Source organism: Cebidichthys violaceus, unplaced genomic scaffold, assembly GCF_023349555.1.
Source record: "Cebidichthys violaceus isolate CVI_PGR_0920_01 unplaced genomic scaffold, fCebVio1.0.p SCAF_10, whole genome shotgun sequence".
Lineage (NCBI taxonomy): Eukaryota > Metazoa > Chordata > Actinopteri > Perciformes > Stichaeidae > Cebidichthys > Cebidichthys violaceus.
The window spans coordinates 2,863,760-2,876,673 of record NW_027176263.1 but is presented as its reverse complement, the minus strand read 5'-3'; the positions used below and the strand labels follow the sequence as shown (position 1 = coordinate 2,876,673).

At 42.5% G+C, this 12,914-nt stretch overlaps 1 protein-coding gene across 2 annotated transcripts in view; it reads left to right on the top strand.

Annotated features, from left to right (window-relative positions):
- adam12b (ADAM metallopeptidase domain 12b) overlaps window positions 1-12,914 on the top strand; it is a 78,879-nt gene that overhangs the window by 47,165 nt on the left and 18,800 nt on the right. For both annotated transcript variants that reach the window (XM_068720752.1, XM_068720743.1), the window contains exons 10-12: window positions 283-367; window positions 3,019-3,167; window positions 11,744-11,921. In XM_068720752.1, coding sequence (XP_068576853.1) covers window positions 283-367; window positions 3,019-3,167; window positions 11,744-11,921 — 412 coding nt within the window. The remainder of the gene's footprint in view (window positions 1-282; window positions 368-3,018; window positions 3,168-11,743; window positions 11,922-12,914) is intronic.

Here is a 12,914-nt window from a genome sequence, read left to right as displayed (position 1 = left end):
ATATGAAACCTCTCCTCACCTGTTTGATAACTGTGGATCCCGAATGTAGTATTTTAGATAATAATATGGTTGTTTTAAAACATATTGTATTTCCAAACATCTGAACCTGGTAGGAAGTTGGTGTAAACCTTATTGGAAAACCAGCTTCAATAATAAATTCAAACTTTGTGGGTGACAAGCTAAAAAACTCACAACGGCTGGTATAGTCCTGTAGATCGGAGCTCTTTTCTCATCCGATATGTTTTATCTTCTTATCTCCACCGTGCTTCTGTCCTTTTGCAGCGGGGTTTACTTCCAGGGCACCACCATTGGCATGGCGCCCATTATGAGCATGTGCACAGCTGAGCAGTCCGGAGGCATTGTCATGGTGAGTATAACAAATCTTCTTGCTGCTCCCTCCCTCCTCTTCCTTTATGTAGCCAGATTGTATCAGCGTAGGCATTGTTCAGATTCAGCAGGCTAACACAATCCGGACACAAAAGGTGTTTTTTTTACTGTTTGCTTGCAGGAAGTCATGCCTTTAAACCTAATAATATTTGTGCTGGCACTCCCTCAACATTCATGGTCTCATCATCACCACACAGGAATATGTAAAACATATACCATCAGAGGGACACGCACCCCCTTTCTAAGGTCATTTGAAGTGGTCCCATCATTCCATCAGGCTCTCTAAACGGCTTGGTGGGGCCGAGAGGTAAATCAAAGGCCACATCGTTTGAACAAAATCACATTTACATTTTTATTAGATGTGCTAAATTGTTCATACCAGCTCTTACAGAGCCCACATTTTATTATTTTATACACTCAACTGTGCATCACCCCCTGGTACACAAAATGATTGTACATCGTAAATTAGCTTCCTGTCGGGTGCCTGATGTAGCACTTGATACCCATGCCAAATCACAAAGTGGATATCAGCCCAGTGCCGTTACACCAAGTCCAGATGTGTATCCCCCATTAATAGATACGTTTTCTGCTGGCCATGGCATCTCCAGATGTTTGTCTTCCCCATTACTTACAGATAGCAGATGGTTTGGCCCGAGATTAAAGGGCCATGTAACCAGTTAGAGGGCGGCCAGATGAGATGAACCATTTCTCAAACCATACACCACCATGTGTTAATCAGGCTCAAATCCTTTATCTGGTCCACATGTTCTGTCAGTGTAAACATCATAATGTTACTTATTTTGAAAATTAAACTCACATGAGTATTTATATGTGAATGGTTTGGTTTAAACTGTAACAGCGAACAATATCCCTTTTTTTATGTGGCATTCTGCAGGGAGTCACATGGTCGGACAAATTATCAGAAAGACTATCTGAGCGTTTCTTGTAACCAACACTATCAAATGCTCACTATCACAACAATGGCTGATAGCTGCTTCAGAAGAAAGACTGTGGCTTCTAAGAGTTTCATCCATTTCTGCTGACTCTGATATCACTTTATTTTTATTTTTGTGAGGAGGCACTCGACTATGAATTGCACATACACACACACACACACACACACACACACACACACACACACATAGAGACACACGCTGATAAACATGACAGAAGGAAGAAGTTTTCCCATCCTTCTTGTTAGAAGGCGGGGTGCATCTCCCCACGATGCTGCTCTGTAATCAGAGTAGAAAATAGCTCGACTTGCCCTCAACTTTGACTTATGGCCCAGTTTTCAAAGGATGTGATTTTCTCACGTAGAAAACATTTGAGTACTGCAGTAAGGTATGCTGAAGCTACGTTGGAGAGAGGTTACCAGGTTTAAAATGCTGAATCATGCACGTTATTGAGAGTGTTGCATACTGTATAACCAACATGCCACCAGTTATACAGCATGTATCTGTCGTAAAGGCTGGAACATGCTTTTCTGGTCCGACGTACGGGGGGGGCTACTCACAGTCACAGATGTGTGTGTACGGATTAAGATAACCGGCTGCTGACAGTAGCTTCATATGTGCCGTACATACATGAGATGTATGTACGGCAATGTAAAATGTATAGTTCAGTGTGTTGAACTGTGTTCCACTGTTACGTATTAAACACTTTAACGCATCATTTTGTGTACCTTTAATCACAATTTGTTCAGAATAATTGATTCAAACAGCAGTATGTAGCTGAATGATGACACACAATGATCATTTTATCACAAGACGATTCTATTGGAATTTGATGGGACTGTTTGTCCCTTTTCCAGTCCCGCCTTGGCATACATACATACAGAACTACATTGACTTCCTTTCTCAGTCACCCTTCAAACTCCCCCGTCTCTATCTGCCTCCCAACCCGTCTGACTACAAACTTCCACCTCTCCCTCATCACTCTCCATCTCCGGCTGCCTTGTGAAGGGCAGTTTTCTCGCTTATCGATGCAGCGGCGAGTCATCCAGAGCTAGGTTTGTGGAGCCGACTGCAGTCGCTGTCTCTACTAGCAGCGACGATGATTGGGTCTGCGGGGGTAATGGAATGGCAGATGAATTCAGGCCTCCGTGAGGAGAATGAGTAATAGAAGAATGATGAGGTGGCAGATTGGACAGTTACCCAACTGTTTTGGGAATCTGCTGCTTAAAAATTGTCTTCTTTGAATTTAGCTTTCTTTTCCCCTCTTCTCTTCTCTTCTCTTCTCTTCTCTTCTCTTCTCTTCTCTTCTCTTTTGCTTGTGAGTAACAGTGCACTTCAGTATGGCTCTGCTCAAAGCTTAATTAATTTAAATGTTATCAAAATCGCACCGTGGCCTACTGCAATTATCAAATCTCGGGAGGCACAGTATCTGTTAATGGCGAAATGGGTGTCAAAATACCATTTACAATTAAATAGTGTCATGCTGAACAGATGCCCTGTCCTACACATCGTATTCTCCAGACTTAAGAAAACATCTTTGTTCGGTACAGATCCCTGCAAAAATCATAATGATGTAAAAGTTATAATTACCTCTAATATTGTAAATCATATTGCAATTGCAATGTCAGTCATTACAGATGACTAACATGTTCTCGTGTTCCGGTGTGTCCTGTTGCAGGATCACTCTGAGAACCCACTGGGGGCAGCGGTGACTTTGGCACACGAGCTCGGACACAATTTTGGGATGAACCACGACACTCCAGAGCGCGGCTGTGGCTGCAGGATGACCGTTGATCGTGGAGGCTGCATCATGACCCCCTCCACAGGGTGAGATTCTGTCTTTTTCATACTAAACGGTATCAGTGTTGAGATTACGAGCTTCGCGATTTAGTCGACGAATGTGACACAAGCGCTTATACTGCTGGACTGGTTGAGGCAGCTGTAGTTTGTAGTCAAATTCTTATGAATTCTCTACCGCACAAATAGTTACTGTAGGTTGGTTGTTGTTGTTTTGGTATTTCACCACAATGTATGTTTTCAGATTAGGCTGATTTGATTCATCATTTAATTAAAGCTCAAAGGTTTAAAATAAGGACTTTAGGCTGTTTGTCTCTGTTGTGGATGCAATGATTTATGGCTGTTAAACAATTACCCTTTAAAAACCACACAGCTAAGAGATTCAAATGTTTGCCAGTGTAACTGTTCTTAATGAATTAGGACGTCTCTTCTAACTTAAACAGTCAATAAAAGACAGCTCCACAGGTTGGATCATTTTCATCTGTCCATCGTTTGTGTTGTTGTGCGAGAGGAGGCTCAATCACACACACACACACACACACACACACACACACACAGTTTGGCCTGAGACTAAAGCAGCTGCTCTAGCATTCTGCTCGTGTTGCCTGGGATGCTGAGATAACACCGCTTCTGCAAGTGATGGACTCTGTGACTGTTCGTAAACAGCGAGTAGATAAGGCGAACCCAGAGCGCAATACCAGATTTCACTTCTGGTCCGGTGCCAGTCTGGTGTGTCTGATGAGGAATCCTGCAAGCCACCTATGAATGTGGTCAGGAACGATTCCACGGCACTGTGAGGAAGACAAAGACCAAAGGCTGGAAGACACAGTTGTTGTTATTCAAATAGTTTATTGAGTTTTTCAAAATACAAATCAAAGAAACTGCTCACATGGACCCACCCACCACACACAGACCAACATCAACCCTAGCTTACATCAGTCTCACACATTAATGTTCTCGCTGGGGTTAAGTCTACTGGTGGTTGATGATTTATGGGGCTGCATCGATGAGTCGTCCAGGGATCTGTATCAAGATCATCTATGTACTGTATGTTATGCGTTTTAAATAACTATCGGCTGATGAATATGTGTGGATGAAAGACACAGTAACAGATGACAACAGGCTCAATATATAGAAATGTAGAAACGGGAAAATATAGTTGATTGCAGTCTGTTTTGTATAACATTAACAAGAATGTTGTCAGTTTTATAAGCTGACCTTAATTAGAGCAATGAGCAGATACATAACATTAAACACTGACTTTAAAATAAGACTCATAAATCAGCAGAGACACACAGTAGAAGAAAACCACAGGTATGAGTTCATCCTACAAAAATGCCACAAGTCCAGAACAGAAAGCACGTCAATAATGTAACTATCTATGGACAAGACGTGTCCCAGACAAACTAGAATGACCTTTTACAGTACAAGTAGAACATAGGCAGGGGAGGGACTGTCAAAAGCTCTTGTGAGCTCATCCTGCTGTACTCATGTTCTAATATTTTGCACCACTGGATTTATGCAGTGTAGTATTTACATATGCACTCTGCATACCGACATGACGACTTTGCTTTAGCTCATCGCCGGCCAAAGATATCTAAATGATGTCGTGCAGAGCATTTAGAAAAAAGAACTGCATGATCTAAATAGATGAAAAATGGGTCACCCTGTTATTGAATTCTTTGCAACAGAATAGCTTTATGAAGCACGTCACTTCTTTTAAGCACCGTCTGCTATACAATTATGAGAGCGGACACATTAATAGTTGAGAGAAGGTCATTAATGACCTGTCATTCTGAAACTCGCTCCTCCAGAATAAGTGAGATAAATCCATACACAGCGGTACACGCTGACATTTTGCCTGGCAATTTTCTCCAATTCCACGTATCAATATTTCCCTTTTTAATTATCAATATTTTAACTGTGCATTGACCATTGCTCACAGCAGTCTGTATGTTTGCACTCAGTGAAGGTGATTAATGAAGCTCACTGATTTATGATGGTGTCGATCACTCAAACAATCAAGTCAAGTCAATTTTAACTGACCTTAAAGCCTGGCTTTAGATAAAGAAAAAAATCCCCCAAAAAATCTCTTTAATGGGGGGAAACAGGAAGAAACATCTGGAAGAACAACTGAGGAGGGATCCCTCTCGTTCAATAGATGTGTGTACAGAATAAGTAACATAATACAATTACAATATAGACAATCAAAATGACAGAATTGTACCTATAATGTAAACATATATGAAGAATATCTCACATCTCCTTCCTTTGTCTACACAACACAGTTGATCTTACCCTTAATATCAAGCGTCAAAACAATGTTGTTGTAGATGATATCAGTCAAACTATGAGCCATGGAGCACATAGTCTGACCTTTTTCATGGTAAAAATTTCGCCAGCTTAAAAGATGAAAATTATGAATTTACCCGAGTTCAAGCTCGACGTAGCCGGTTATCTCCCAAATAATGAATTTCCTGAACTATTGCCCCAAATTCACAGTTTCCTGTTCACAAAAACAATAATTTCATAAACCAATCTAGAACTAATTTCCCCCATCACTGATCTGGTTTCTTTTATATATGTATATATACAGTATATTTATATATATATATATTGGCATCTTCCTTTGACCCTCAGCACAGATGCCTTCAGAATGTTAAACACATTGTTTTAAGGGGGTGTAGCTCCTTTGACTGTGTGTTTAGAATGTTCCCAGCTTAGACTTGCTAATGGAGGAGAGGACGGGCTGCATCTAAATGACGTGATTATCAGTGACGCTGCCAGCTGCAATCAGGGGCCGGGCTGCACAGAGGATGAGAGGTGCTTTATGCCTGGATAGACAGGCGGAGCGAGGAAGCGCTGGTTTTATTTGTCTTTTATCTCCCTCAGTGGTAGAGCGGGAAGAGAAACACAAAGAGAGATAGCGGCGCGATTGAGAGACAAACAGGAGACAGATGACAATGAAGGAATTGTTCAGGTACACATGGACGTCTGTGACAGGCGTGTGAGGCCATGAAGTCTGCCCACCAGAGATTTAATAACAATGAGGGGAAATTTGAGGGACAGGGGGGGCGAGGAACAAAGTTGGACATTTGGAAGTAGGGATTTCTTTTAGAAAGTTGAGCTAAGAGTTGCATCATGTGATCGTGGGCAGAGAGCTCAAAAGCACTTTCCTGTGTCTGTACGTGTTACCGGGAAGAAAGGTGAAGCCCAGCAGGGAGCTGTGACTGGACTTTGAGGCCAAGAGGTGAATTTTTCCTTTTGTCAACAGAGTTTGAAATGGCTTGTGAGTCTTGTTATTTTCTCGTCGAAATGACAGAGTGCAAGTGAGGTGAGGAGGTACAAAAAGTCATAATCTGAGGACATTCTGCTGAGAAGAAGTGGGAGAGAGCTAGTTAGCTTGCCGGTGTGTAAACGTTTGCAGTAAATTTGAGCTTGTGTTTTGCTTTTCCCTCCTCATATTTAAGCAGCGAAGGCTCCTGCCAGTGTTGCAGCCTAACATTTACCTAAAGGTCAGACATGTCTCTCCTGCTTAGCTTGGACTAAATGCATGTCAATCTCTGGAGCAGCTTAGAGAGCAGAAGAGACAGCTTGATGTCAGCCAGAGAGCCTACAAATAGAAAAGCCCTGCATAGCCCTCATGTGACCAACGCGTCGACTGTTTTCGTCCTCGTCTGGAACCTCTGGCCTCACGTGCCGAGAAAATCAAAGTGACAGGAATCATCTGCACTGCACATATGGATTTAGATCCAGGAAAAGCTGCCTGGTGCACAAGGAGACTGTTTCTCTGCATCTCAGTACAGTGTATGGGGCAGATGTTTTTAACTGAAAGGATATCTTATGTTGTTTTTCCTCTTTGTTATGCATTGTTTTTTTTAACTTCTTTCATTTTTTTTAATGGATTCCTACCTACAGTTCTGCTTTCTTTAACATCCCATTTAAAAGTATTTTTACTGTCCATTATCTGAGAATGAAGGACTCCAGTCATCATTATGAATGTATAGGCTCTATTACCACAGTATAAGTATGTCCCTGTTTTGTTTATCATGTGTGGACACGGTCACACATATGTGTGATACTCATTCCTGCCACTGGCTTTGCACTATTAAGCTGACCTGTAGATGGCGGTAATGTGCCAAGATATGCAGCAAAAATACGCCAACGAAGAGCGGGAAGAGGAAGCCTGCAAGCTAGTAAACGTCATGAAAACAATGCTGGACTGAAAATAGTTTTGTTATCGGCTTTCAAATGTTTTTTGAGTAAGGCAATCAATTCAACATGTTTTTTAATAGCTTAAGGATACATACAATGCTTTGTGGTGAGTAACACTAAAACACTGAAACAAACTTTTTTTTGTTTATAAGAGAACCCCAGGGCAGCCCTTTAAACACATCCCCCTTTCTAAAAAAAATCAACAGACATGGCAACATGGTAGAGGGTAAATATCAGTTTTTCTTGCGCATTTAGGCATTACAGAATGAAAATGGCCACGTTGGAAATCTTCTATTAGATTCCCCATAGAGATGGCCGGTAAAAAGCAGAGCCGATGACGTTGGATGTTTTCCTCTGTTTCTGTGATTTGGCACCGACACTAACCGAGTCTATTGCTCGTCGGAGAGATGGCACCAAAATATGTTTCCTCCGACAGTATCACAGATGTATAAGGCTGTAAGACATCGTGTGTTATTTCACAGTGCGAATGACATATTTGCCTTTCAAACATTGCCAACAGACAGAAAGGAGCTGACTGAGTAGAACTTTTGTGCTCAGACAAATTAGTTCCACCCCAGCAAACTCCACCTGGAGAGGGTGCAGGGCTTTATGCTAATATTATCTAGGGAAACCTACACTCTCTGCTCTGCTCATTTCCTGAACAGCAGAGCAGCCGTGTGGTCTCAGCTGTGAGACAACAGACCGTTGTCTATTGCAGACCGATGATGATTTATGGTGCGTCTTTCTGTAGGTTTATCGAAAACCGTGACTCCTTTTCCTGGTGGTGTCAAGTTGATCGTGGTTGTTGACTTTTTAGCCTTGTAATTTATTTCGACTCAGATAATGCCCTTAAATACAGCGTTTCCATCTAGCTGTGGTCTCGCTGAAGGTACACAATTTAACTGCATACAAACAAAAAAATATTATAGGCCCTGATAACCATGTTTTCCAATTTCATTTTTACTATGAGTGATGGGGTCCTACTTGACAACAGCATTTTCTGCCAAGGTTGGAACGGCTTTGACAGTTTTATGATATATTACAGTTCACCAACAAGCCAATGTCCTGTTGCATTGCTCATTGCACTTAAACATTCTCCATCCTTCCACAGTCAGCGTCTGCATCCCAAACCAAGTGAACAGTAATTTAATGTTGTCTCTTCCTGTTCCTATAATGTCATTTCCGTGCTTCCCCTGAAAGCCCCGGACATTCGGCCGACGGCACACATTTGTGCTCATCAGTGTCGGAACAGTAAGCTCCTGTGGTGTATCTGCTCATTGTCATAAAGAACTGAACCAGACAGACGGTGAATGACTTAGAAGCCAGATATTCTTGCAGCGTCCCTGGACACCTCGTGAGGCTGACACTGCATCTGTTACCAGGACGAAGTGGGCACCTGGTACCTGGAGGGATGTCAGCGGCGAATTAGCGGTGCGGCTCATTTATCAAAGCTATACACAGTCACTGGTCACATTGGACATCAGTTAAAGAAAGTTAATTTAGATTTAAATTGGAATGGAGTCTTGGCTCCCGCCATGGCTCTTTTAGGTTCCCTCTGCTACAAATTGTCAAGCATATAAATGACAGAGCACATCTTAATGGCTCACTGTGTTGAATTGGTTTAAAATGTAATTTCACTCATTCAAAGTCCAATCAGTAATATCGCATTACTATTTCATTTATTGGGAGTCAGCTTCACTCAAATTTGGCATTTATTTTTTGTTCTAATTTTACATCATGAAACATAAAAGAGGGCTGTAGAATATGTTTGTGATAGTGAACACATGTTTGGACAGATTAACCCTGAAAATAAAGTGTGTTTTTGCTTTATGCTGAAAGTGTTTTAGAAGATAAATCATTAGTCTGCAAAAGAGAGTTAACCCAAAGCAAAGGCGTAAACGTAGCAATGAATCCATCTGTATCCATTGGATCTTATTTGGTGCAAAGAAACCTGATTTTCCTCGGTGACGATGTCTCCAACTTTTACCATTAATGCTGGTTTATTGAGAGCACACTTAATTTACCCCTCATACACATTCCAGCCCCTCATGCAGATCCCAAAGCTTGCCTGTGTTTTGTTATCAGCGGCAGCCAATGCTACTTTCAAGGGAATCGGTAGTTTGACCTGCACAGTCTGTTTCTCCTTGATTTTGTGCTGGAGTCTCCACGCAGAGGGCAGCAATGCTGTTTTTCTCTCTGTGTGTTACGGTGGTAAAAAAAAAAAAAAAAGACTCTTAACAAGTGGATTATGGGAGCAGACAGAAACAGGTAGATTGGCTTTTGGTCAATGAGAGATGAAAGCAGCCGACACTCAAAGGTGGACAGTCTGAGTGAAGTGGATGCAACGGTTTCACCCAAGGGTGGCCGTTAGAAGAGGATGTTTTTCTGTGTTTCATGTTCTATGGAAATCTGTGTTCTCTTGAACAAAAAAAAAAAAGCGGATTTATTTCCCGTTGAATGCTTCCATCGTTATCTCCAGTCACTACAGTCAGCTTCACTATAGTTTCACTAACAGCAGTGAAACATCCATGCAGTTGCAGCAGCCAAATCCCCCTTAGGCAAAGGCAAAGCATCACATACAAACCTCCCTCTCTGTCCGACGACCAACATATTCTGTGTAATGTCGAATTTTCACAAACGTGCTCCGTCAAGCAGCGAGCTTCGCAGACAGTCTCCACGCCGTGTTGCGTATGAAGACCCCAGTCGGTCTATTGCTGCATAAGTACGTGTGGTCCCGCTGATTTTCAAGCATCCGATACCAGCTGACTCTGTGCCACGTCTGCCCAGCTTCTCTGATAGCCATAGCTCCTCCTTTTGAAGCTGGGCTGTGTCCCATTGTGACCGTGTTGAGCTAAAGCCTGCTTTTCCGTGTCAGATCTTCTGTGAGGCTGCTCTTGTTTGTTAGCTGGCATGAAGCGCAATGTCGGAGGGTTGGTGGAGTCGCTATCGTGCACCGTGTTGTAGTTCTGTATGTCCTGGGACTCCTGCGTCATGCTGCCTGTATGTTTAGAGAGGCCGAAGCAGAGACACTGGGCCTTAGATGACTGTGGTTTAAAAGTGACTTTGTTCATTCAGTGTGAGAAATGAATGCCAAATAAACAACTGTATTATTATACTACTACTACTACTATTCTGATATGAAATACTGCCAATAGATAGCTGTTATTTCTAACTCCAAATGCCCTACAGTCATGGACCGATTATGAGACAAAGGGTCCCTGAACACAGACGTGTAAAAGTCCCCCCATCCCACCTACATAGGAGCAGGTCATCCAGACTGAAAGAGGCACAAAACAACTGCAAACGAAGGCTTCACATCTCTTTGAATGCATTTTGCGTTTGTGGTTGTATTACTTCACTTTGTGGTTGTTGTGGTTAAGCAGTTAATGATTAGGTTCCTCCCTTTCTGTCTGTCTGTGGTCCATGTTAGCATGCTTTTAGCCGTTTTGTACATTTTGTTGTTGTTGTTGTTTTTGCCCCTCTTTCTGATAGTTTAGGGGCCCGCGGCACCCCTCAGGCCCCACATCTAGTAAAGCAACAAGATTTCTGCCATTAACTTGGTGCATGATTTCATTCTTTCCTTTTTCTATGCATAGATTTTTTTCCATCCCCTTATTCATGCCTCAGTGTCTTTTCTTCTGTTTCTGTATAATTCTGTTTCTTTCTCCTACTTATTATTTTTGTTTTTCACCCTCCCCCTCTCTCTCCCTATTTATTTTTGGTCCTTGGTTCCTAGACTCGACTAGAAGCTCGCACCGATCCCCCCCAGGCATCACAGCTGTTAAAGGCATATCACAAAGTTTCATCTTTAAAGTCATAAAATGTTCTCGTTTTCAATACAAAATCCAATTTCTTTCCTCACTAAATTAGACATTAGTCAGCCCTTCAGGTGAGCGATACCAGGGAGTGAAATTAATGTTAGAAATGATTTGGTTTTCAGTCTATCAAGGTTTCACATACACACACACACACACACACACACACACACACACACACGTGTGCTCAGACACATCCAAAATACCCCTTCTCACGCTCTTCTCTCCAGTCAGTTGCTTAAAAATGGTCTCGGTGGTGCCGGGATATGCCTCCTGAAAATGTAGCTGCCAGAGAAAATGGTTCTCTACACTTTTGAAGGCCGTTTATGAACCGAGTGGGATTGGAAATCTATTGACCTGGAGCTCATGCAGTACAATGTTAGCAGACCATTACATTTGTGTGAAAAGGCCTCTTGAATGAGGACATTGAACAAAGGTTCCACTGAAAGCCTTGTCCGTGTTCAGGCTAAGCAGAATGAGTCCACTTTTCTCCAGATCATTTTGGTTTCTGAACGGCGAAAGCGCACACGTCATGCAATCTTTTCAGTCAACCTTGTTCCTCCATTCTTCTCGTAGGTATCCATTCCCAACAGTGTTCAGTACATGCAGTAAGAAGGACCTTGCTGCCAGTCTGGAGAAAGGCGTGGGCATGTGTCTGGACAACATGCCCGAGGTCAAGGTGCTCTACGGTGGCCAGAAGTGTGGCAACGGCTACGTGGAGGAGGGGGAAGAGTGTGACTGCGGAGAGCCGGAGGTAAGACGGAGACCAGAGGCCGTCATCTTGACTTGCTTCAGTGGAGTGGATCAGTCTCCTGCTCTGTGGTTGTACCGGGCCGCTCTGTGTAACTATGTGAAACAGTGTGGAACACATAAAATGCTTTTGCTGGATAAACAAAAGTTAAAACACAAAAGCAGTTCAGAAAATCAATAACAAGTCTTTGGTGACTCAAGAGTCAGCGAAGTGTAGTTAATGCGATTCAGAAGATTTCTATGGGTGGTCCTTTCCCCCAAAATTTCCAAACAAACAGGGCTGATTTTTATTATGATTCTCATGCCCCCTCAAATCAATATATAAATACTCAAATCTGAAGAAGAAAGGAATATAACCACGGACTTTTCTAACTTAAAAAAGTCTAACAAAATCTATTGTCCAAAGAAAACAACACTAACTGTCCTGTGAGCAATCATCCAGAACCACTGAACGACTCAACAGCTTCCTCAGAGCCCCCAACAAACCACAACAAACTTCAAGTCGAACTTTCCGTTGACATTGACGTTGGGTTTTGGGCTTATAGGCATCAAAACCTGCCGTGCAAAAAGAAAAAAAATCCTAAAAGCTCAGCAAATCACCCGAGGCCTCCATTATATGTGTTTTATTTACATCACACCTTCTCTCGGTCTCCGACATGTGCGGAGCAGTGCTTTGACAGGCTCCACGCTGGATGGCACGCCTCTGTTGAAGGCCCATTAATCAAACCACTGTCCAACTGTGTGACAAAGGAAACAAACAAAATCGTACTCGGGTCGAGTCTGGAAATGAGCTTTCTTTGGCTTTGCCACCCAAAGATCTGGGCACGCTCCGATGCATGAATCCACCCACACACACTTTGTTTCTGGCTCACACGCAGCATTAGGGCACCTTGGTAAAGGGAAGTGAAGAGAGAATCCCATGTGGGAAGGAAGCGGATCTCACTCGGTTACAGCCGGGGCAGCTGTGTGGAGATTTGATGATGAATATATCTATACT